Genomic DNA, 27,333 nt, shown 5'->3' with positions numbered 1-27,333 from the left:
ATATAATTATTTATGATGCGCATAAACTAGTCATGAACCTTTGTGTTGTTGCATGTGTTGATTTATTTAAAATGGTTGTAACTATTTATTTATTCATATGGTATGTAATAATTAAATAGGTAGTTTTCTTTTGTTAATTTTTGTAAGTAATAGATTAATTTTAGAAATAATTTATTTTTGTAAAAATGTAACAAGAATGAAGATGGTGGCCATTTTGAAGATCAAAAGTTTATAAAGTTGATTTTATTAAAGTTTCTCAAACTTTATAAAATTATTTTTATAAACTTGTTACAAGGTGTTGAAGCAAGTGGGAGCACATGAAGACTTTACAAGATAAATGTCATTTATATCCCTTTAGGAATGAACTTGATAATTTTGTGATGGTTCACAAAATTATTACTAGTTAATGGCTTGGTTTATGCACATATATTATAATTGTTATGCATGCTTGTGATGTTTTATGTTTATGCTATTATTATTATGTTATGGTTGATAAATTAGTTTTTCAAATGCAAAATAATATTTGAACATAAATAAATATCACAAAGAGTTTGGTTTTAATGAAATTTACCTTTTAACATAAGATGTTAAAATAGTTTTACAATAAAACAAGCTTTATCGTTAAAACTAGTAACCGGTAAAATTTCGGGATTAAAATTGTATAATTTTAAAATAGAGATTTGTAAACTTATCAAACTTCAAACATTATTTTATAAAAGGAAGTTTTATTAAAAGGTTTCCAAATGTTCTAAAGCGCTCAAACGATATAACTTAATAATAGTTATAATTTAAAACTTTGATCGCGTCAATAATATAAAATCGGGTTTTATATATAGAACATTGTTAAAAATGAGATTTTACATAAAATAAGATTTTTTAAAGTATACCATGGTTTATTGAATGCATGCAATAACCATTATATAACATGTTTTTTAAACTACAATTATAAAAACATCAAAGACCCCTTACAAACCTCAAATCTATGCAATCTTTTTTTAAAGAACACTCGCACGTCTCTTGTATGCACTAGTGGGATAAAGGATACCTAACCACTTAGTGTTATATTTTGATGGCCGAGGTGTCTTCGCGATTTCTATAACCAAGTTATAGGCCGATTACACAAGTTTTTCAAATTGGATGATTTGATCGGAAATCTCTTGTGATAAAGGATACCTAAGCAAGAGAGTTCTGAGGCATAGATGAGATCAAACATGTCTAATTAAATTTGTTATTAGCGATCCCATAAATCTAGAAATTATATGGTAAGATATAATTGATAATCGATATCTACCGGGTTGAATTCAGATGGATGGGATAAATGATATCTAACCATTTATCTGTTTTGCAACTTGGATCCTAGACTTTGATAATTAATGTTTTTAGAAACTAAAAGGGTATTAATTATTAAAGATTAAATATTGAAAATACTAAATGAATTTTGTTAAAAAATTTTGTAGATATATAATCCACTCTCATAACCATGAAATGTCATTTCTCTTTAAATGACTTAATGAAACAATAACATTCAATAGATACAACTTCAATGAATGGGTTCATGTCTTAAGAGACAATCTCGTGAGAGATATGAAATTGTAGACACTTAAAGGTCCTAATCCTAAACAAATTACTTTGAGTAATAGACCTAAATATGTTACCTGGTAAAGGCATCACTATGATGTTCAAGATGCTTCTAACATCAAGCTAGGAATAGTTATTCATGACTTCTAGGAAGTTTTGGATAATTTAAGCATATATCTGATGATATAACAGGTCAAGCAATATTCCAATAGATACAATGACATTTTCTTTAAAGCTAGTTTAAACAATGGAATAATTCAAGGCTAAAAGCGCCACCTTGTGTGATCTAAAAGGACCATGTTTTATGGACTAAATACCTTTAAGCCCAAGAAATTCAATAAGGCCCACATAGATGGATCTTGTTTCTTTTGTGAAGAAACTGGACACTGGTAGAGGAATTGCTCCTCTTATCTAGAAAGAAAGTCTGGAAGAGACTAGTACTTCATGTATCTGCGGGATAGAACTTATACTTTTTGTGTAACACTCAAATACTTGGTACTTAAATGTTAATCTAATATTTGTAACTTGATTGCAAATATTTATAGAAGAGTAACTAGCTGAGCACAAGCAAGTTGGAACTACACTATCGAAGTTTAGTTTATAATTTATGCCTAGAACATAAATTGCTTGCAATATAAAACAATATTTGTTTTGGAACAATATATGTTTTAAATTTAGCATGTCTAAATATTATGTCTCAGTTATTTATTTAAATGCTTGATTATTTACTAGATCGTTTTTCATGACGATAATACTCATGTTCTGAAATTATTGAATTCTATTTCTGAGACCAGATCTCTTAATAGAATTACAAAGTAAATATCAACATTCTATAAATAAAATTAAGTTCTATATGCAAGCACTCTTGACTTAAACTTGTTTTAAATCAAACTTATCCATGACATTGTTATCTTTATTGTATAAATGAAATCCACATATTCCAACTTCAAGAAAGGGATCCTTGAAGGCAAATAATGTAGATTATTTGACATATGTGAATCTTATTTATATATAAAAGATTTCTAATAATATTTTCACTAAAGTGTAGAGAAAATAATTAACGAACTATACACTTTGGTGTATGAATTCCTTTCTAATGAATGCCTATGATTAAGCACAAGATACAACCCACTAGTACCATCTAAAGCCTTCATGATGATAAAGGGTAAATTAAATTTTACTTGATATAGTTTACTTTCTAATTAGTAGAAATGTCCCCCTTTTAACTTTTTTGGGATTATACTTCAATCACTATTAATTGTATCTAGAATACAAACTCCAACTAATTACATAATTGTAGAATATTCTAAAGGGCATTTAGATTATTATATACAAACCCACCAAGAATAAGTTCCTTTATTCCTCTGAAACCTGAGTTAGCAGAAAGCAAGCTTCTAATGACAAAGCAAGTGGGAGGCACATGGAAGTTGAAGTATTTCAAGAACCATAGCCTGATATAACAATTGTTGGCACTAGAAAATGTTAAACATGAATAATAGCTATTAATAAACACAAATTGTTCAAAATAATGATAGAAATCATCTATGACTTGAGAATTGTGGAATCTTTCATTGATGAGTTCTTGATGGCTTCTAGTTAAACCATCAACTACCAAAATATTATATCAGATCTTGAATCTGACAAATGACTTAAAGTCATGAACATTGAGATGTAATCCATGTTTAATAATCAAGTATGGGCTTGATTAATCTTCCTCTCTATAGCAAGGCTATAAGGAGTAAGAGATTCTTCTAGAAAGAATATATACATGGATGTATATACACATTCAGTAATACTTGTTATATAAGGATTTTCTCATACTCATGTCATTGACTATGGTCCTTATCATACTCATGGCATTGACTATGATCAAACCTTTTCACAAGTAGCTATGATTAGACCTACAAGGATATTATTTACTATAATTTCATATTCTTAATATGAGATATAGCAAATAGATTTCAAGAAAAAACCGCTTTTCTTAATAAACATATACTACAAGATATCTATATAGCTTAGCCTGGAGCTTTTCTTAATCCATGTTATCCTAACCAAATGTGTAAGGCTTAAGATCCACCTATGGATATAAAGAAAACATCTCAAGATTGGAATAGTCATTTTAATATAAAGATACAAGGTATGCTTTTATATATAAAAAAAAGAACATGTGTGTTTACTAAGAACTAGTGGGAGGATAGTGATATTCCTAATCTTGTATGAAAGAGACATACTTAATCATTTGAAATAATATTCCGACTATGCAAGGTGGTTTTCACCTTGACTCGGAAAGTATTTCTAAAATGAAAGACTTAGGAATGACAAGATACATTCTTGGAATGTAAAATCTATAAGAGATAGATAAAATGAATGTTAAAGGTTTTAAAATTCTTTTGCATGAAATGACAATATCTTGAAAGAGGTCAAGATACAAGATTCCCTTGGAAGATTCTTGACATTGTCACATGACCCCATTTTGAGTTTGTCCAAGAGGTCAAGATACAAACTCAAAATGGCGTCATGTGACAATGTCAAGAATCTTCCAAGGGAATCTTGTATCTTGACCTCTTTCAAGATATTGTCATTTCATGCAAAAGAATTTTAAAACCTTTAACATTCATTTTATCTATCTCTTATAGATTTTACATTCAAATAATGTATCTTGTCATTCTTAAGTCTTTCATTTTAGAAATACTTTCCGAGTCAAGGTGAAAACCACATTGCATAGTCGGAATATTATTTCAAATGATTAAGTATGTCTCTTTCATACAAGATTAGGAATATCACTATCCTCCCACTAGTTCTTAGTAAACACACATGTTCTATTTATTTTTATTTTATTTTGATATAAAAGCATACCTTGTATCTTTATATTAAAATGACTAGTCCAAGAGTTTGTCCAAGGTGCAAGTGGGAGATTGAAAGATCTAGTATGCCCAAGAGTCATTATAGAGTGATATTGTTAATAATATATGATCCTATAGGGTCACACCATATAGCAAGTTACCGTCAATTGATTATTTATTAGTATAATTTGATTATTAATAAATATATCAACACTTGTATTTAATTGGAAAATTATTATTTCATGGAAATAATATTTTACTAATTGAGAATTTATTATGGAATAATATTTATTGGAGAAATAACAACTTATGAAATATATCATAAAGTATGATTATTTATAAGTTATATTTATATCTTAATAAACTAGTTCAATTTATATAAAAGATAGTTTTATATAAAATAAGATATTTATATATTCATATTTATATGTTAATAAGCTAATTACAATTTATATAAAAGATAGTTTTATATAAAATAAGATATTTATATATGACTAGTTTTATATATGTATATATATATATATATATATATATATACATACATATATATATATATATATATATATATATATATATATATATATATATATATATATGTTGGGAATTCTTTATAAAAATACTGGATTTTTATAAATATAACATGTATGTGTATAAAAACTAGCCATGAGACAACTTTTGACTTCTTTTGGACATGCCTTTTTCGAAAATTGTAAGGAGACCAAGCATGGTCTTCTTTTGCCATGCTTGGGACAAAGTTGTCCCTCTTTTACTTTACGGTCTCCCTTTGGTTTTTTGGCCTCTATATAAGGGAGGGCATGGAAGGTTAGATGGCATGCTTGAAAGCCTTCATTCTTCCTCTTCCTTGGCTAGCAAAACCGAGAGCAAAAGTGCTCCCAAGAGGCTGCCAAATTTCGAAGTTAAAGCATCCTTCTTCTCATCAATTCTCTTGCATTTGATGTTAAAAGAATGTCCCTTTTGTTGCTTCACCTTTGAACATATATTTGGTATATATTTCAAAGGCTTATGAACAACAAATTACAAGTGAATACTAACATGTTTTGATGGTTCTACTCTTGCTTGGTGGATACTTGTAGAGAACTCTTGCTTTAGAGTTTCATGCCACACTTCATCAACTTCCAACCTCCCATGAGGATCAAAGTCTTCAAAGGTTGTTATGCTTCCCCTTCTATGGTTGTTTTTAGTCTTTCTAACTCTTGCAAAATGATCCTTGGTGGGTAAAATAGTTTTAGTTTTATTCAACATTTTTTAAAGCTTCCGTTGTCAATTTTACCGGTTGTAAAACCGGATTTTTGAATAAAAAACCCAACACTAAATCACTTGAAATAACTCACAAACACTCACAATAGTATCAGGGTTTCGAGATTTAGGGTTTGGGACTTGGAGGCTGGAAATGAGGCCAATATGAAAGGTTTACGACGTTTAAATAGGGTGCAAACACCGAAAATTAGGGTTTATCCTCTGCCAGCCTACTCGTCGAGTTGAGGCCTCTAGACTCGTTGAGTAGGTTACTTAAATCACGCGGCCCATCTGATCTCTACTCGACGAGTTTGAGGCTTCCAACTCGTCGAATTGCCCTTATAAATTGAATAATTATTCAATTAAATACGTATCAGGAACCAGACGTTACATATATATATATATATATATATATATATATATGATATAGATCCTTTAAGAAATGTTTTTTCGTAGGAAGGTAGAAGAATAAAAAATAAAATGATTCACAAAAAAAAAATCCCGAAAAAACATATTGATGATTCATTTTTAGAATGATTTTGTTGATATTCGATAAAATTATCATAAATATGAATTTATTATTGATTTACTTAAAAATGCATCATGCATATATTTTTTGAGAAAAGTTTCTTGTGAATTATCTTATTTTTGAATAATTTAATGATTCGTTTTGTTTGTTAAAAAAATATGTATATAAAAAATTTATTACTTTTATACCAAAATTTCCTTCTTATTTAATATATATATATATATATATATATATATAGACAAAACTGCAAATTTAGTCCTTGTGGTTTACAAAAATCTTTGGATAAGGTCCAAAAAGTTTCCAACTTGCATGGATGGTCGAAAATCAAAACATTTCCGTGATTTTGGTCCAAAATAATTTGAAAAGACGATTATGCCCTTTTATTTTCTTTTTTATATTTTTTATAATTTCTTTAATACTATTTCAATTAAAAAACAAAGAAAAAATGAAAAAATTATCCCCCACCCCACCCACCGTTCTCTCTCTCTCTCTCTCTCTCTGTCTCTCTCATACACACACACATATCTGGGTTTGTCATTGTTAACACCCAATAACATCTTTAGGAACACAAATACATAGTAAAGAACAAACATCTTGATTAACAAATACACACATCAGATTTTCTGATTTTATTCTCCAAAACACACAAACATTCAAATACACCTTCAACATGGAAGGTAAAATCAGCCACCGTCGTCCGCCACTGTCACCACCGACTGTCATCAGCGTCCGCCACCACCACCTTTACCTAGCTCCGTCTCTACCTAGATTACCCTATATCTAAATCATCAAGAATGAAAGGGGAAAAGAAATACAGACAGTGTGTGAGAATTTCATATCTGCACGATAATTCACCCATCCTTCTCGCCTTGTCTTCCTAACGTCTTCTTTTCCACTTCTATCTCTCTGTACTTTGCCAAATACACCTTCAAATCAATTGATGCTTCTCAGACTTCATCCAAATCAAAACATAGAGAAAGTTAAATCTGCCTCAAACGAAAGTATTTATGGGTTTGTTGGTTGATTTATGTTTGCTTCGATGAGATTGAATCAGTGAATAAATGTGTCTCAAATGAATCTGATTTCTCTGAAAGGGTTCTCGATCTAAATATTGAAAAAGGAACCCCGATTCATTTCTCCAAGAAAAACATAAGACCAACATATGTTTCCGATTTCTTCACTGTTAAATTCAAGAACTGGAAAGCTTTCAACTTTCAATGGTTGAGAGATGTGCGAGTCATTCAGTTGTGAATCGTGTTTTGGCTGAGAGATATGTGGAGAGGGATTATTTTGATTTTATCGATGGTGATTCGTTTGGGAGTGATTCCAGTTTCTTCAGGTGTGCATCTGATGTCGTATTACAATCTCCTGATAATCGTTGAGCACCACCGATGACGCATCAACAACTTCAGATCCAAGCTTCGACGATTCTGGTGGTGGAGGACGATTCATCGCTAATCAAGCAATCTTCAAAGCAGGTGAAGGGTGCAGAAGAAGAAGATGAGAGTGAGAGTGAAAGAGAAAGGGGAGGGTCGGGTGGAGTGAAAGAGAGAGGGGAGGGTCGGATAGAGTGATAGGGTGGGATATGTTATTTTTTTTAATTAATAAAGGTATTAGATAAATATATAAAATACAAAAAAGAAAATAAAAGGGCATAATCGTCTTTTCAAGTTTTTTTGGACTAAAATCACAGAAATGTTTTGATTTTGGACCTGCCATGCAAGTTAAAAACTTTTTGGACCCTATCCAAAGATTTTTGTAAACCACAAGGACTAAATTTGCAGTTTTGTCATATATATATATATATATATATATATATATATATATATATATATATATAGTTGACATTACTATGTTTGTTTAGCCTTTTGTTAGATTTTTAAGTAAAAAAATGAATTTTCTTCTTGAAATTCCAGAATTATTCATTGGATTTCAGACTTGTTTTTGAAATTCAGAATGTTGGTCTGAAATTCCGCAATGTCAGTCTGAAATATACTTTTTGTCATATTTTTTCGTTGTATGGAATGCTATTCCGGACTAAATGATTAATTTACCAATAGCAAAAACATTTAATTATTTATTTCAAATACACGTTATATTATGATCGGAGTGTTGTCAAGATCAGGATCTTACCCAAAATCGTTTTATGTTTTGCAATATTGTAATCGTAAGGTCGGATCGGGATCGGAAGATCCTTACCAAAATGAACTTGTATTCAAATTTTCTCGCAAGCTCTTGGGTGTATAATATACATTATAACTTGATATCGATTAAGAGATCAATATGAAGTTAATTTTAACTTTTTAAACATGAATAATGTTTTTTGTTGTTGCAAACCATAGACATTAAGAAGAAAACATCTTAATTATCAAAAGAAACAAGATTATTATGATCTACAACTAAAGACTTAAGATCACAAACGAGATATCATGAGTGTGACGTGTCTAATTCGAGATGAAGTGATGAAGAATAATGTTTTATGAGGATTTTGTAACTTGTAATGCTCGATTTTAAGTTAAATATAAATCGTTTTGAGGTTCGACTATATAATAAAACTAAAGATGTGAGATCAAATCGTGTTAAAATCATAAAATTATAGTCGGGATCGTTTTTGACTTGTAAAATCTTAAAATAAGGTGTCTTTTTAGCCAACCTCTCGTAATCGGAATCTTAACAACAAAAAAAAAATTACTTAATATTTAAAAATAAAACCTAATACTTCATGGAAATTAAAAACTTCAATCAAGGAAACGAAACAATTTAGTCCCCTTACCTATATCCCTACTAACCAACCAAGCTAACCCCCACAAAACCCCTATCTTCATTTATCGCCTATCACCTCTCCACCTTAAAACCAAACCCAAACAATCCACACTCAGATAACACACAACACCACCAAACCCAACAATGGCTTCCTCATCTGCTTCGGCAGCTCTTCTTTCTTCTCCAAACCCTAGGCACTCCTCTTCCATTTCCCCCAAATCTAAGCTCTCTCAAACCCTCTCATTCTCCAGCTCTGCATCCTTCAGTTTCCAATCTAAATCCCTCCGCTCCTCCCTCTCCCTCCGCCCCTCCACCTCCCGCCGGAACGGATTCGTCGTCAAAGCTGTAAGTAGCTCATTATCTCCATGAATTCTATTCCAGACGAATGTTTTTTCATTTGTGGATTTACAAGGCTGTGTAATTTTGCGTATTTTCACATAAACAGTTATAGTTCCTGGTTGCATTGTCGATTCATGTTAATGTATGTTATTTAGATGAATTTATTGTATTAACACTATGTTCTATAACACCATTATACCGATAACTAAATTTTCTTATCATGTGCTCGATAATTATGGAAGTGGATGTATGCGTATTGGATCTGAACGATATATAATCAAATTTTGTAGACAATAAATTTCATCAACAGATTTCCTTTCTCAAATTCTGGAATGTATTTTGGTGTTTACAGGGACTCCCACTAGTCGGAAATGTTGCACCAGATTTTGAAGCCGAAGCTGTTTTTGATCAAGAATTCATCAACGTAACTAAATCGACTCATTTCATTGATTATATAATATATATAAATAAAATCCCAGATTTCATAACTTTGTAGGAAATTTATGAATTACAGGTTAAGCTCTCTGACTACATTGGCAAGAAATACGTCATTCTCTTTTTCTACCCTCTTGATTTCACTTTCGTTTGTCCAACAGGTGAGTTTCACTTTCACTTTCACTTTCGCATTACTTTTTAAACATAATTTGATCCATTTTTTTCCTAATTATGTGTTTATTATGTAGAAATCACTGCATTCAGTGATAGACATGCAGAATTTGACAAGATAAACACTGAAATATTGGGTGTTTCAGTAGACAGTGTGGTAAATTCTAATTTTTCCTTTACCCTGTTATTTTTTAATACAAATATTTTAAGTATTATTACATTATGAATTTATGATTTATGATTCTATTTTTTTTTTTTTTTCAGTTCTCTCATCTTGCATGGGTTCAAACAGATAGAAAATCTGGTGGACTTGGTGATTTGAATTATCCTTTGGTTTCTGATGTGACAAAATCGATTTCAAAAGCTTTTAATGTGTTGATTGAAGATCAGGTACACACATTGATATATTCTTTTATTTGTTATTTGTTAATCTTTAAAACCATTTTTACACCGATTTTTTTTGTTTGATTTTTTAGGGAATTGCATTGAGAGGACTTTTCATTATTGACAAAGAAGGTGTCATTCAACACTCGACTATTAACAATCTTGCAATTGGTCGTAGCGTTGATGAAACTTTGCGAACACTTCAGGTAACAAATTAATACTGGCCACTGGTTATTACTGAATAACCGGTCACTGGTTATTATTGGCTACTGGTTATTACTGGCTATTGGTAATAACCATGTCTCCTGGGCCACAGGTTATTGGTAATAACCATGGCTTTGGTTATTACCGGCCACTATTGGTAATAACCATGGATCCTGGTTATTACCGTCCGTTGACTATTATTGATTACTGGTAAATTGGGTATGTGTTGTACTGTAGGCATTGCAATTTGTACAAGAGAACCCGGATGAGGTATGCCCGGCGGGATGGAAGCCAGGGGAGAAGTCGATGAAGCCGGACCCGAAGCTAAGCAAGGAATATTTTGCAGCGGTTTAGAAAAATAATTAGAAAATGGTTTTTGTTTTTATATTATGAAAAATTGAATTTTGGGAGAATTTTCATTTCCATTGAGCAAGAAAATTCAAAACTATTGTGTTTTAATTTTATTAGTTATTACATACGTAAGTTGGAATGTGTACTTTCAGCCCTTATTTCGTTTCCACTTAATTTCTTATTCACAATGTGGGATGCAAAAGATGACCAAAATGAACAAGGATTTATATCAATTTGAAGGTATTTGAAACGTTGGAATATATAATACGTGTATAAATAATAAAATGTAATAATAAATCAATTATATATTGTCGTTATCAACTTATAAAATAAAAACTAAAACTTTTATATAAAGTAGTAACATTTAAAAAAAGTTGTGGTTATAAAAGCTGGTACGCTTTAAACTCGCCATGAAAACATTTTCCCCATTTAGAATGTGTATCACGATCAAACATGCTCATGTTTAGAATTTGTTGTCTAAAAAATATATGTTTACAAATTATAAGCACATTTTAAATTTTTATAAAAAATTGGTCAAACATTAAAATTTGTAAACAAGGAGTACTTTGCAAAATATACATAAATATAGCAATACACTTAAGATGCAAAATATATCAATACATTAATAACAACAAAGTTTAAACTTTGAGCTGATTATAATATTGTACTTTAAAATGTTTAAAACTATGAAGTTGCACTATCGACTTATATGATTAAAAAATGTTATGATCCAAAAATTGTTATGAACAAAAGCCTTTGTGAAACAAAATTGATTTGGTTGAAAATAATATGATCATAATATTTATGATACAAAATATTTATAATCCTTAATTTGTTATGATCCAAAACCTATAATGATTCATAATGGGATATAGCCCGACAACACCTATATCTTTTCCAAACATACCAAACCGACATGATTGGAAAGATGCTTGAAGTTACCGTACTCGATTGGCTCGAAGTTGCTTGCTTGCATACCAAGCAGGAATGGCAACAAGAAGGTACAAGATGGCGTCGAAACAATAACAGAAGTACCATGAAACTCTGGGAATACAACCTGTACGAGGATATACAGTTGGCGGATCTGGGAACTGCCACAACACAACTGTATAACGATATATATACAGTACAGATATGCGTACCTTCGGGCATCATGCCATAAATGCGATAAGATGGCATGTCAGAATCGGTACGAGAAGAACTGGCTACTTCGTCCAATGTCATTATAAATAGCCGACCCGATTCATCATGGAGGTAAGCCGATAGAATCGACCTTAACTATTCCTTTGTAACTACCAATCACCGACCCTATCACTAACTTAAACGTCGGAGAGTCATCCGGGATCCCCTCCCGGTCGCCCTGCTTACGGTTTGTTTGCAATCTTCAGGTCAATCTACAAACCTAGATAAAATCAGCACTCATGTGACAGATGGAAGACGGACCTGAGGGTGCATCAAGTGGCACCATCCGTGGGACTCCGCAACAAACAATAGTTGGAGAGGGTCCCGTTGCGAGAATGCAAAACCTAGAAGGCCCAGAAGCAACCTCACAGGTTGCTACTGTGGTGATACATCATAGTGAAGTGGTCGAAAGGTTTGTCAGTAACGAGGGAATAAACTTGCAAGTCAAGACAATAGAAGAAATGAAGTTGGAAGAATTTGAGGCATTCAAAAGCTTCAGGGTTATGAGGAGATTGCAAAATGAAAAACAACTCCAGAAGGATAAAGAATGGGACCGAGTTTCGGTCCACACAGATCGAACGAAGGACTCCAACAAAGAAAGAAAGGAGTCAGACCCCCGCAAAAAAAAGACCAAACAAGAATGAGAAAAAATGCAGATCGGCTACCCAGTGCAGAAGACAACCATAATAAGCAAGAAAAGTTGCATGAAGTAACAAAAGCAAAACAATACAACCAAGCTTTCAAGAACCTAAATTTTCGCTCTCCTTTCACGGATGACATTAATGAAACGCCTATCCCCAGAGGATTAAAAGGGCCGAGGGTGCCACCTTATGATGGCACCGGAGATCCGGACGATCATGTATCCAATTTCCAATGGGCAATAAAAATGATACCCATAAATCCAAAATTTTGGAACCTGTATTTCGCGAGAACATTAGATGGATATGCTCGATATTGGCTAGCCAGCCTACCGTCTCGAAGCATAGGAAGCTTTGAAGAGCTCTGCCAGAAATTTTGTAATAGCTTCATACAGCAACGAAGGTTCCAGCAACAAGCACGCGCGATATTTGCCTGTCGGCAACGCGAAGGAGAATCGAATAAGGCGTATTTCAAAAGGTTCAATGAGATTAGTAGAAAGATGCCGACTCGGGATGAACCCATGATTATAGCAACGTTCACTTATGGGCTCCTGGAGGGGGAATTATTTCGAAAGTTGGTAGGGCGAGAATGGACCAACGTAGAAGAAATGATACGAAAAGCTAACCGGTTCCCGAGGCAAGAGGCAGAAAGTGCCGAAAAAGCGAGGATGGAAGGAAAGGTCGTAGTGGGAGGAAGAAGAAAGGAAGAACGAACTAGATCATACCCTCCTCAACCGAAGAGTATGTCTCACTGCATCTATGATAAAAGGCCACACCAAAGCGAGAGGGGAAGAGGGAATGGCCGCTATCAGCCATATTGACAGGAAACTTATGAAACTTACACTCCACGGAGCCCGAACAGGTACAATGCAGATAAAAGCAGAAAATATCCTTGAGACCCGAACAAATACCATGACTTTCACAAAAAACTGGGTCATGCGACGAAGGATTGCGAAATTTTAAAAAGAGAAAAAGAAAAGAAGCAGTCGCTAAGAGTTGATGAATGAACAACGAAGAAAGAAGATGCACCAAGGTACGATGCTGAAATTTCCATGGTGCAAGGTGAGGAAGATTCGGGGGACAGGTTAACACGAAAGCGGAAGGTGACTAGCATCGAGTTCGATCACCACGATCCAATACCTTTTGATCATAAAGGGATGGAACCTCTGATATTAAAAGCGTCAATAGGAAAAACGTTGATTAGAAGGGTCTATGTGGATAACGGAAGTGCCATTAATGTAATGTATGAACATTGCCTAAAGGGATTGCCCACAAACGTTCAAAGATACCTCAAGCCCGCCACGACAGCAGTGGTCAGATTCGTAGGCCAATCTGTATGCCCGAGGGGGAAGATCTTTTTTCCCTTCACATTGGAAGATTATCGAGGTAACATCCGTAAAACCATACCGACGGAATTCATAGTAGTACAAGCACCTTCCCCCTACATCATACTTTTGGGAAGAACCGACTTGTGGAAGCTGCAATCCGTCTCATCTACAGTACATGGCCTACTCAAATTCCCTACTGAAGAAGGGGTGGCGATAGTTCAAAACATTACACAGGGCCTCCTGAACGCAGCCATGTCGTACAACCAGATCAAGCCGAGTCCATGGAAGAAGAAGGAATTTCTTATGTAGATACTGAGGAGGTAATTGTCAATAAAAATCACAAGGATCAGACAATCAAATTAGTGATCGAGCTTCCTAGAGCATTGCGAGAAGGATTAACAACGATACTAAGAAAGTATCAAGATACGTTCGCGTGGACGCCTGAGGATATGACGGGCATCCTAAGGTCAATCATAGAGCATCATTTGAATATCGATCTTTCGTGTACTCCAGTAAAGCAAAAGAAGCGTATCGTGGCCAAAGAAAGAAATGAAGTCGTCAACAAGGAAGTCGAAGCCTTAGTAAGAGCCAAAGTCATGAGAGCTACACAATTCCCAAAATGGATCGTCAATCCGGTATAAGTAAAAAAAGCAGACGGAACATTAAGAACGTGCGTTGATTTCACCGATCTCAACAAATCTTGCCAAAAGATAGTTACCCTCTTCCATAAATAGAGCAGAAGATCGAGTCTTTAGGGGGTATCGATGGAAATCTTTCTTGGACGCATACAAAGGGCATCATCAAGTGAAGATGGCGACAATTGATGAAGACAAAACAACCTTTCACATGGAGAAGGGGACTTTCTGTTACGCAAAAATGCCTTTTGGATTAAGGAATGCAAGGGAAACTTACCAGAGGTTGGTAGACAAAGTATTTGTGAAGCAAGTGGGAAGAAACGTTGAGGTGTATGTGGATGATATGGTAATCAAGAGCAAGAATGATGATAATTTTCTGGCGGATGTGGAAGAGACTTTCAGGAGGTTACGACAAACCAACATGAAGCTTAACCCAAAGAAATGAATTTTCGGGGTACAAAGAGGTAAGTTCTTGGGCCACATCATAACAGAAACAGGGATAGAAGCAAACCATGAAAATACTGAAAGCTTATTGAAAACAGCGACACCACGAACAGTGAAGGAAGTACAAAGTCTTAACGGCAAGTTAGCAGCATTAGGACGATTCTTAGCAAAGTCGGCAGACCAGACGATACCTTTCTTCCAGACGCTAAAAACATTCACAAGGAAGAAGGAAATATTATGGTCAGATGAGGCAGAAGAGGCGCTCTGGAAATTGAAACAATGCCAGACAACTGCCGACCTTGGCAAGTCCCTTAAAGGAGGAAGCGCTAACCGTGTAGTTGTCAGCAAGCCATAAAGCAATCAACGTGGCGTTGGTTGCAAAAAGAGGAACGAAGCAAGTTCCGGTATATTTCGTTAGCAGAATATTGTAGGGGGCGGAACGAAACTACTCTAAGGTGGAAAATTGGTCTTGTCCTTAGTATATGTTTCCAGACGATTACGTAGATATTTCCAGACACACCCCATCGAAGTATTAACAGACCAACCGATGAAGCAAATTCTACTACATCCAGAACGCTCAGGAAGAATGACGAAATGGGCGATAGAGCTAGAGGAACACGACATCACATATAAACCTCGAATCAACATAAAAGGGAAAGCTCTAGCTGATTTCTTGACAAAAACGCAGAGGACTCACAATCATCGATGGTGACTACTCCTAAAGACATCGGTGAACATCCAGAAACGTCGACCAATGTAACCAAAGAAATGTGGGTATTATACGTAGACGAGGCATCAAGCAAAGACGGCTCAGGAGCATGCATCGTTCTCACCAGCCCATATGGAGATAAGTCGACCTACGCCCTACGTATCAAGTTCAAGTGCTCGAACAAAGAGGCGAAATATGAAGCTCTACTAGCAGGTTTATGACTGGCAGCAAACATGAACATCTCGCATCTCGAAGTATTCAGCGACTCGATGTTGGTGGTCAACCAAATTAAAGGAACATACGAAGCGAAACAAGTTCACATCCAAAAATACCTGACTCAGAAACAGACATGGATCACTAAGTTTGAAGCATTCAGAATCACAGAAGTTCCATGATCAAAGAACAAGGAAGCAGACGCTTTAAGTAAACTTGCCTCAGTAGCTTTCAGCCACATGTCAATGACTGTCCTAGTAGAGGTTAAGTCTTGGCTTGGAAAGTATTTCACTATGAAGGACCTAGGTGAGGCTGCCTATATTATGGGGATAAGGATTCTAAGTAATAGGAGTAAATGACTGATTGGACTTAGTCAAAGTACATATTTGGAAAAGGTGCTAAAACGTTTTAGTATGGAGAATTCCAAGAAAGGAAAACTACCCATCCGGAGTAATTCCAAACTGAGTAAGACTCAGAGTCCGAGTACCGATGCAGAGATATCAGAAATGAGTCGGATTCCATATGCTTCCACCATTGGATAGATCATGTATGATATGACATGTACTTGCTATGACGTGTCCTTTTCTTTGAGCATGGCCAGTCGTTACCAGGGAAATCCAGGTAAAAGTCATTGGATAGAAGTTAAGAATATTATCAAGTATCTACGAAGAACTAAGGACTGGGTCCTAGTACTTGGTCGTAGTGATACGTTGAAAGCAACTGGGTATAGTGACACCAACTTTCAAACAGATAGAGACAACTTTCGTTCTCAATCTGGCTGGGTGTTTACTTTAAATGGAGGAGCAGTTACTTAGAAAAGTTCCAAGCAAGAGACATTGGCTGATTCTACCTGTGAATTAGAGTAGATAGCAGCGAGTGAAGCGTCAAAGGAAGCAATTTGGTTGAAAAACTTCATCGAAAATCTTGGAGTTGTTCCAACCAATAAGGAGTCAATGGAACTTTTCTGTGATAATGAAGGAGCGGTTGCCTTGACAAAGGAACCAAGAGATTAGGGAAAGTCAAGACATATCGACAGAAAGTACCATTTCATTAGACATAGAGTAGAAGAAGGTCACCTCATTGAGAAGAGAATATCATCTTAAGAGAATGTAACATCCGGATTTTTAGGGATATTATTGTGTAAGTTAATCTTGTGATTGAAGGAGAGACTCGACGAGTTGAGGGTCCAACTCGCCGAGTCGAGTTGAGTTGCTCGCGTGGATTAATGAACGGACTCGACGAGTCAGAGGAGGGACTCGCCGAGTAGGCGCTGTTGGCAGAAACCCTAATTCTCCCGGGCATGGGCCTATTTAAAAGCACTTAAGGTCTCCTATTGCGGCTACCCTTCAGAGGAGGAAACCCTAAACGAGTCCTGAGTGATTTGGGCAAGAAAGAGAGTCATGTTGAGCTTCTTGGTGGGTGCCTTGCAAGGAAGATGAAGGTTTCAAGCCAAAGGGGTTAGAGTAGGTTGTAGATCCGCGATTTGCAACCAAGGAGCATCAGTTGGAGGTATCAATTCGGACCCCTTTCTTCCCTATTTGAGTAGATCCTTCTTTTGTGGATTAGCGCTTGTATTACCTTGTTGGTGGGATTTTGAATGCATCAAACCCCTCTTATGAGCTGATAGCATAGATCTGGACCTTGGAGGGTCCAGAGAGTCTGAAAGTGGGAAGCCATGGTGGAGCAACCATTGGGCTTTGAAGCTAGGAACCATTAATGGAGTCTTTATGGTTTATAATGCAAAATACACCATGCATGGACATCAAGATCGGACCTTTACGCGACTTTTGGGTAGTAGGAGGTTAGATCTATGAGTTAGAGCTACTGATCTGACCTCAGGTGGCTGAGTGAGTAACCCAATTGAGCCAACTCGCCGAGTCCATGGGATTACTCGACGAGTTGTAGCGGGTGTGACCCAGTAGCCTTGGCCAGTGTTGACTCATCGAGTTGGGAGTCAACTCAGTGAGCGGAGTGAACCCTAGGAAGATTATGGAGAATTCGAGGGGACTCGTGAAGTCATAGATGTGCACTCGGCGAGTCAGGTCAACATAGAATGTTGACCCAGGTTGACTTCTGTTGACTTCTTGAGTGGACCAGTAAGGGGGCAGATAGGGCCAATGAGGGGTAAAATGGTCTTTTACCCATCCTGAGGGTCAAAAGAGGAAAAGAGGATTTAAAGTGTTAAGAGTAATAAGGCGGATAATGATTGAGATGCTTGTCTTATGTGATAGGCGGAGGCCAGTCCAAGATTTCCGAGTGCTTGTCGGTTACCTGCTAGTCGAGGTGAGTCTTCTCACTATACTTTACCTAGAGTGGTAATTATGTGTGACCGGAAGGTCTTATGTGTTTATAAGGATTATGAGATGTATGCGATATGTATATGTTATGACCTGAGCTTGTAGAGTTTGGACCGGAAGGTCAACAGAGTTGATGTATGTTATCTATGTGATATGTATATGCTATGTCCTGAGCTTGCAGAGTAGGACCGGAAGGTCAACAGAGTTTGGACCGGAAGGTCAACAGAGTTAGGACCGGAAGGTCTACCAGAGTTGTGGGATCGGAAGGTCCAACTGAGACACATTGACCGGAAGGTCTTACAGAGTTATAGCCTCGAGTGGCTAATATGTTGTATGTGGTATTTTGGGGAACTCACTAAGCTTCGTGCTTACCATGTTATGTGTTATGTGTCTCAGGTTTCTTAGGATCGCGGGAAGGCACCAACTTGATTGTACACATCAGTGAAAGAGTTATGTTTTGAGGATCCTGGATTTGAATCAAACAATTACGGAGTTGTGATTTGTAAATTAAATAAATGAGATTTTCATGAAATGTGTTATGAGAATTATGCGATTTTTAAATGAAAATTTTGTTTGGAAATTTATGGTGTTACAAGTTGGTATCAGAGCCTTGGTTTGATGGATTCGGATGCACCTTCGGGTAAGTCTGGACTCAAACTGAGGATTTGAGAAAGGTTTTCAAAAAGAAAAGATTTTTTTTTCTAAAACGAGTAAGAGTTTCTAAGAGAAAAACGAGAAGGAGCAGTGTGTACAATCATCCAGAGCCCGAACGGTGATTTCTCAAAATACCCTTACCCTATTTGTTATGAGCTGTTATGAGATATGTTATGCATGCTAGAGATAGGCTAGGTATTTCATATTCTAGGACTAGAGTGGCCTGATATGTGATGCCTTAGCCTAGGAATTTTGTTATCTGTGATTTGCTTTTGATTATGTACGGAGTAAGAGTATCCAGCAGGAATCCTTTTTAGAGAAGGATTGAAGTGGAGGAGTAATCTAGGAGAGATACCTAGATGAGCATTGAGGAGTCTACTGAGAGAGTAGTTAGACGCCCGCGTGGGGTAAAGTTGCTTGAGTTTGGTGATATCCTATTGAGTATGAGCATAGCAAGTGGAGTTGTAACCAAGAGTGGTTGTACGTGTTGGTAGAGATCATTCGATGCCCGAATGCTGTTTGCTTCGTGCTTTGTGGAACTCTTGATGATGGGATTCAGCTACTAAGTGAATATGATGATATTCAGGAGGTAGATGGCTGGCATCATAAGGTGTTCTTCAGCAGCTGATGGTAGAGAAGTGAGAGAACCTAGGAGGAGCCTAGGAAGTGAACTTTGTCAGATGAGTACGCTGACGGAGGAGAGTATTCGCTGGAAGGAAAACTTGTGTAACGGGATTGGTGATCGAGAAGGTTGAACAACTACTTAGGAAATCTGGGACGATCCGTGTGGAAAGTATGGGCAGATGTGGCAGGTAGTATGGGCCCGTACTACTAAAAGCATAGGACCCATACTCGAAACAATGAGAATTCCAGAAGTTCTAAGTAGCGGATTGAGAAGAGAGAGAACATGGTTCGAGTACCATGATTCATAGCGAATTGAGAAGAGAGAACATGGTTCAAGTACCATGATTCATAACGGATTGAGAAGAAAGAACATGGTTCGAGTACCATGATTGTAGCGGATTGAGAAGAGAGAACATGGTTCGAGTACCATGATTCATAGCGGATTGAGAAGAGAGAACATGGTTCAAGTACCATGATTCATAACGGATTGAGAAGAAAGAACATGGTTCGAGTACCATGATTGTAGCGGATTGAGAAGAGATAACATGGTTCGAGTACCATGATTCATAGCAGATCGAGAGGTGGTCACATGGTTCGGGTACCATGACTCGTGGCGGTTAGTGCTCCTGGTTTACCAGTTATTCTGTTGTGATTGGTTAGTCTGAGAGCAGATGTGAAGGAGTATGGGGCCAGAGGTCCATGATTGAACAAGTTTCAATGAAGTAGGCCTTGAAGGGGGAGGGGGGGGGGGGGAAACGAGTTAGTTCCCGATGGATTTTTGGTGAGATGTAAGTTGGAGTCGCAAGACTCAGATAGGAGTAGAAGATAGTGATGTATGGAGGACTACGGTCAGAGTTGAGCAATCGGCCAATAGTGGAGATGTCACTTTCTGTGACCATAGTTGTGCTATTTCCGTTTCCTGTGAAGAGCAGAAGAGCTAATGAGTTTCTGGCTTCCGAGCTTGAAGGTAAACCCTTGTGGGGTAGCAAGCGTGGTGACCTTATCACCAGAGTATTTGGGCAGTATGTTGGCTGCGAGGTATTCTTATACCAGGAAAGAGTCGTTAGTGGGACTAAGACGGATGAGAACAAAGAGGTGCCTTATTGGGGAAAAAGGTACTTTTATCAGCAGTTTCCGGTGGTTAAAAAGGAGTATATCGGGGCAGTGGCCCTCGTGGTCTAAATTGTGTATCGACAATGAGAACGTGGTCTGTACTTTAATGATTATTCCCGATTTGGGAGGCGGGTCAAGGAGTTAGAGTCGAAGTGCGTGATAGGGCACTGTAACAACGTAAATTTTTAAAACAATTTTTCATTTTTAAATCATACTTTCAATCACACGATAATCACAAAAACATAATGAATCCACTGTGTCATAACAAAACATGTCCCAGAATCTCAATAACATAATCTCTTTGAGTGTGTACGGATCATGCCGGTGCCTTCCCGCGATCCTCGCTAGTACCTGAAACACATAACACAACGACTGTAAGCATAAATGCTTAGTGAGTTCCCCAAATACCACATACAACACATACGCCTTTCCAAGCCACAACTCTGTAGGATCTTCCGATCCATGTGTCTCGGGGACTTCCGTCTCGAATCCCGGTAGACCTTCCGGTCCTACCCGTAGCGACCTTCCGGTCCGTAACCCCTTGACCTTCCGGTCCATATCATCTTGACCTTCCGGTCCTTATCATCTTGACCTTCCGGTCCTCATCATACATAACATACATAACACATACATATCACATAACCGCATATAGCACATACATCGCATAGCATACAAGACCTTCCGGTCACACATAGGTACCCTTCCAGGTACAGTATAGTGAGAAGACTCACCTCAATGAAGTCGGATAAACTCTCGTGCTCAACGTTCCGACCTAGCCTCCTCCTATTATTCAAATAACATTCCAGATCAATATTCTCTCAGAGCCTCATCTCTACAGATTGGGTAGAAGGCCATTCTACCCTTCCCTGAACTCTCTTGCATCAGTCTTGACCAGAACCCTAAGGTCAACGAAAGTCAATGGTCAACTTTGATCGACTCGTCGAGTGCACATGGGCGACTCGGCGAGTCCATGCGGGCTCTCTGAATCCTTCTAGCCTCTCTTGGCTCATCGAGTCTTCGTCCCACTCGACAGATTACACCTGTCATGAATCGCGGGGCAACCCCGACTCGACTCGTCGAGTCCACTTATAGACTCGGTGAGTTGCTTCCATGTTCTTACTCAAATGACCTTCTAAGGTCAGATCTGCTTCCCTAACTATCAGATCTACCCTTCAAGTGCTCAAATGTCACGTAAAGGTGCAACCTTTACGTGCATGCAACCCACATCAAGTCATAAATGGAGAAATAACTCTAAAAATGGCAACCTAGTCTCCAATCCTCCATGAACAAACATAAAGCAGAATGGGGAAGGTTCTATGGACCTCTATGGGTCCAGATCTGAGGTCTAACCCAGCAAGGGACCATAAACTCAACTTTTCAACCCTTAAAAGGTTATAGAAAACCCTAAATCATAGATCTTAACCCAAAACAGAAAGGAAGTTCGATTTGATACCTCAATAGTGTAGATCTGAACTTGAAAACCCTGGATCCACAACTCCCTTGACCTCTTCTTGTTGGAAACCACTTCTCCTTTGCTAAAACACACAAGAAATGGTGAAATAGCCTTCCTCTTGCACCACAAGCTTTCTCTCTGCCATCTAGGGTTTCTCAGGGGTGCATTGGCCGCAAATGGAGGCTATAAAGGCCTTTAAATAGGGCATAGACCCCGAGAATTAGGGTTTCATTTTACAGCGCGGACTCGCTGAGTCCACGCATCGACTCCTCGAGTCCTTCATTAAATCAGACAAGAAATGCGCGATCCTACTCGGCGAGTCTGAGCGCCTACTCGCCGAGTCCCTCCCTAAAACTCAATATAAATACTTAAAATAAGATACCTGAGAATCCGGATGTTACAATTCTCCCCCACTAGAATCAGACTTCACCCTCGAAGTCCTGCTCGGCAAATAACTCTGGATGTTGCTCCCGCATCTCCAACTCCGGCTCCCAAGTCAGCACGGACCCTTTCCGATATTGCCACTGGACCTGCACCAGGGACACTTCCTTGTTCCTCAAAACCTTGATCTTCCGATCCCGGATCGCGATTGGTCTCTCAGCATAATTCAGGCTCGCATCCACCTGAATATCCTCCAGCGGTACCACCGCCGACTCGTCGGCTATACACTTTCTCAACTGAGACACGTGAAAGGTATCATGAATCTGGCTCAGCTCCTCTGGTAGCTCCAACCGATACGCTACCCTGCCCACCCTCGCAGTCACCCTGAACGGACCGATGTACCGGGGCCCCATCTTGCCCCTCTTCCTGAATCGGATCACTCCTTTCCAAGGAGATACTTTCAGGAGTACGAAGTCTCCTACCTGGAACTCAAGCTCGGATCGTCGTCTATCCGCATAACTCTTCTGACGACTCTGAGCCGTCAATAACCTCTGTCTAACCTGGTGTATCTGTTCTATCGTCTGAAGCACTATCTCAGTGCTACCCATCACACGCTGCCCTACCTCTCCCCAACAAATGGGAGTCCGACACCTCCTCCCATACAACAGCTCGAAGGGAGGCTTGCCAATACTCGAATGGTGGCTGTTGTTGTAGGAAAACTCAGCCAACGGCAGATACTTGTCCCAACTTCCTCCGAAGTCCAACACACATGCTCGGAGCATGTCCTCAAGCGTCTGAATCGTCTGCTCACTCTGTCCGTCCGTCTGGGGGTGGTAGGCGGTACTGAAATGCAACCTCGTACCCAACTCCTCGTGGAGATTCTTCCAGATGCTGGAAGTGAATCGTACATCCCGATCTGACACAATCGAGATAGGTACTCCATGACGCGATACCACCTCTCTCACATACAACTCGGCTAGCCTCTCAGCGGAAGAGCTCTCACTGATAGCAAGAAAATGCGCGCTCTTCTTCAGCCGGTCGACAATCTCCCAAATTGCATCGACACCCCTCGCGGTCCTCGGCAATTTGGTGATGAAATCCATGGAAATCTGTTCCCATTTCCACTGGGGAACCTCAAGCGGCTGCAACTTGCCATGCGGACGCTGGTGCTCGGCCTTAACCCTGCGACAGGTCAAGCACCTCTCAACAAACCATGCTACATCCCTCTTCATACAGGGCCACCAATAATCTTTCTTCAGGTCCAAATACATCTTAGTGGCCCCGGGATGGATCGAGAATCTCGATCTATGCGCCTCCTCCATCAAAATGGTACGTGTCCAAAAAACCTTGTTTGACATTATAAGTCTTAGGGCATATTTGACATCGTGCGTTTTGGAGCGTTTGAGAGCTTTTAATTTCTAGCGTTTGACAAAAACGCTCCGGTTTGTCCAAAAAACCTTGTTTGACATTATAAGTCTTTAGCGTTTAGTTTAAACAAAACGTTCTAAATCTAAAATCTACCTCATGTAGCGTTTAACAAAACGCTACCAGCTACACGCTACCAGCTAACACTACCGGATAGTTTTGCCTAACACGTCCGTACAAACATATACACATTTATGTGATACAAAGATATGCAATATGCACATTTTCATCTGATGTAGTTAGTAGTCGGTCGTACGAGACCCCTAGCCCATTCATATTTCTTTATAAGTTTATGCGACAACATCTAAGTTATCAATATAAACAATAATTATTAATCGGCAAAAAGTTAGAAGACTAAATGTTTAGCCATAGAAAATAAATACGTTATATGTTTTGTGTAACAGAAGAAATTATTCCGTAGGGTACATAAAATGTGAGTGAAGCACGATATGTATAGGCAACACGAGACACGGGAATATTTCTCTACATAGTTGCTCCCCATATTTGGGGGTTAGATTTTTCTAGAACATCATTATTGGTAAAATGTTTTTTTCATAATTTTCATGTCACAAGATTCTGCGAACATTTAGGGGCGTTTGGACGGGATTAAAATATATTATTGTAATTTGAATTTCTAATAATTTAATTGTTTACTATTCCAAAAAACCATTTAGGGCTTAAACAATTATATACACACAATTATTAAGGGTGTCCTATAAGAAAGTTGTTTCTAAATCAATTGTTATCAACTTCAATTAAATATTTGTATGATTGTTTTTGTTGAAAGGGTGAGAATATTATATATATATATATATATATATATATATATATATATATATATATATATATATATATATATATATATATATATATATATATATATATATATATATAATGATACTAACAATCCCTATTGAAATATAAAGTTATTTAAGTGAATTCGTATGTTAACATGTTAACAGCTATTATGATCTTGGTTTATTAGTTTTTTCGATTTTATGTTACCAATTATGCTTTTGCCATTGATTATTAATATGATTTTCTTAATATATGTAGTAGGAAACGAAAGCGTGTATTCCTTGAACGAATGTAGGAATATTATCGGGTTACTATATCATATAACAACTAGGCAAAAATTCAACATACAACATATGTTTTGTTAGATTTAATAGTTTAAGGACTTAAAAACTAGTTGAAATAAATTTTGCAGTAATCTTTTTATTAAATACAAAACTTTAATATAAAAAATGAAAGACAAAAACTAAAACCTAAAATCTCCTTAGAACTCGTTATCAATCACGCTTACTTTGAATATTTAATTAGAAAATAATAATATAAAACGACTATAAGTAAAAGATCATGCTATTCACTTCCCAATTTCTCAACAAAAGTACATTCAAAGTTATCATGTGCACCGCCATCGGCAGCGGGTGCAGCTGAAATAATTCTATAATTTCGTAAAAATTATTTATTATCTTTTTGGAAATCGTACAAAAATATGATTATGTAGGAGACGTTTTGTGAAGCATATTCAATGTATAGTACATTAAAGTTTCTATTTCATTTTGTGTTAAAAGATTTAAGAAAATAAAATTTATTCCTATTTCATCCTCCTCTATCTATTTATATTTGATACTATCTATTTAATATTTGATATGTATAGGCATAACATATGAATTTCTTTTTTCATCTCATTTCCTCATTTTAACATGATCTCGTGAGTACGATGATAAATATAAATATTCTGTTTAATGATATTGAATCTCTCTAAAAAATAATATTCCAAGATTCTTTTTCACATTAATTTTATATCGGCTTTAAAATATAACTTGATTTTACGATTTAGAAACTCTGTACACCATGTAATTTTTTTTTACATAATAATCTTTTTAATTTTTTACTTTTTTATACATTTCCCAGGTGAAAAGGAAAGTGAAATAATTGGAAAGAATGAGAACCCACACCTAAAAGCCTAAAGAATATATAGAATGGAAAGTGCCAGAATATGAAATGAAAGGGTGTAAAAATTTTAGGGTCAAACCGATGATGATTATCAATATATATGTTATTAACATGCTATTAGTTGTCATCCTGAGCTGATTAAGTTATGCATGAAATATTTAGTCAGCATAAGCTAACCTAGACCACTTGAGTTGGCTTAACAACTTCAGTTGCATGAAGCCTATACATCTTAACTCTAGAAGAGTTGTCCATTATAGCTCAACAATGTGTGTCTATCTGAAACCATCGAAGATAAAAGTTGTAGAAGGTTCAAATATGAAGATAAGGACCATACTTGCCAGAATCAAGATTTTAACATAAGTTACCGATTAGTTTGGGTAATCTAGATTAGTATTTATGTATTATCGTGTGTATGTACTTTAATGTGTTTGCAACTAAGAGCTTGTGTGAGCATTCTGTTGAGAGATAAGAGAGTTTATTACATCTAAAGCGTGTCTCTAATTATTCTCCTCGTTATTCAAGTGTTGTTTAATAAGAAAAAATATTCATTTTTTAAATTCATGTTCATTAACATACTTATTGCATTATCATAGACCAACACCTTGTATCAAAACAATGTTTTAGATAATTCTCTAAATAACAGCTTCCTGCAAATCTATGTTCTCGTAGAAAATCAATCATATCGCCATCAAACAAATTTCAAGCAAATTCATATATAACAAGTGTCTCCCATTCGATGAGAACAACTCCTCGATGTGGTCGAGCAAGGTCCTTATGGTTCTTGAAAACATAGATTACAACATACTTGAAGTAATTATTGAATACCCTTTTATTTCAACTACTCCACTTACATAATCCAACACTCCATAAACTAGCATTAAAATCATCAAAATGTTTATCACTCGACAGACATAATATGAGAAGTTGAAAGTGATATGAATGTAAGGGTCATGATGTAGATTTAAAAGATTATGATGACATCATAAACAATTTCTTGGGTATTTATTCGTGGTTGCTTTCGATGTTGGAACAAATCGAAAGTTGCTTGGTTGATACGAAATGAGCCATCGAGAAAACTCGTTTTTCCGTGACATGTGATGTTTTTCGATATTCATGGTTGTTAAGGTGCCGAAAATGACATTTTTTTTAATTTTCTAGTATAATTGCTTATGGAATAAATGAGAAAACATGTAGAAAAACCCAACAACAAAGACACAATATATAACGTTGTTCGATCAAGGTGACCCTGTAACGTCCCAAAAACCTTGCATTTAAAAAAAAGAGATAACATCATTTTCCATAAAATCGTAAGTCACCAAAACATTGTTTCACAACATAACATAAATCACAGTATCAAAAATCATAGTATCTCCCAAAACATAATATCCACTGGATGATGTGTACAGTTATGCCTTCACCTT

At 36.6% G+C, this 27,333-nt stretch overlaps 1 protein-coding gene across 1 annotated transcript; it reads left to right on the top strand.

Moving 5' to 3' along the window:
- Window positions 1-9,010: 9,010 nt before the first annotated feature.
- Window positions 9,011-10,999, top strand: LOC145120177 (Thioredoxin superfamily protein). Its single transcript, XM_079055990.1, has 7 exons — window positions 9,011-9,315; window positions 9,662-9,733; window positions 9,824-9,905; window positions 9,993-10,072; window positions 10,180-10,305; window positions 10,392-10,505; window positions 10,741-10,999. Exons 1-7 carry the CDS (start codon window positions 9,115-9,117, stop codon window positions 10,855-10,857), a joined length of 792 nt encoding a protein of 263 aa, XP_078912116.1. The 5' UTR covers window positions 9,011-9,114; the 3' UTR covers window positions 10,858-10,999.
- The last annotated feature ends 16,334 nt before the right edge of the window (window positions 11,000-27,333 follow it).

This window comes from Lactuca virosa, chromosome 6 (genome assembly GCF_052849685.1).
Source record: "Lactuca virosa cultivar CGN04683 chromosome 6, Lactuca_virosa_CGN04683_v6, whole genome shotgun sequence".
In the NCBI taxonomy this organism is placed as follows: domain Eukaryota; kingdom Viridiplantae; phylum Streptophyta; class Magnoliopsida; order Asterales; family Asteraceae; genus Lactuca; species Lactuca virosa.
This window is presented reverse-complemented; position numbering and strand designations above follow the sequence as displayed.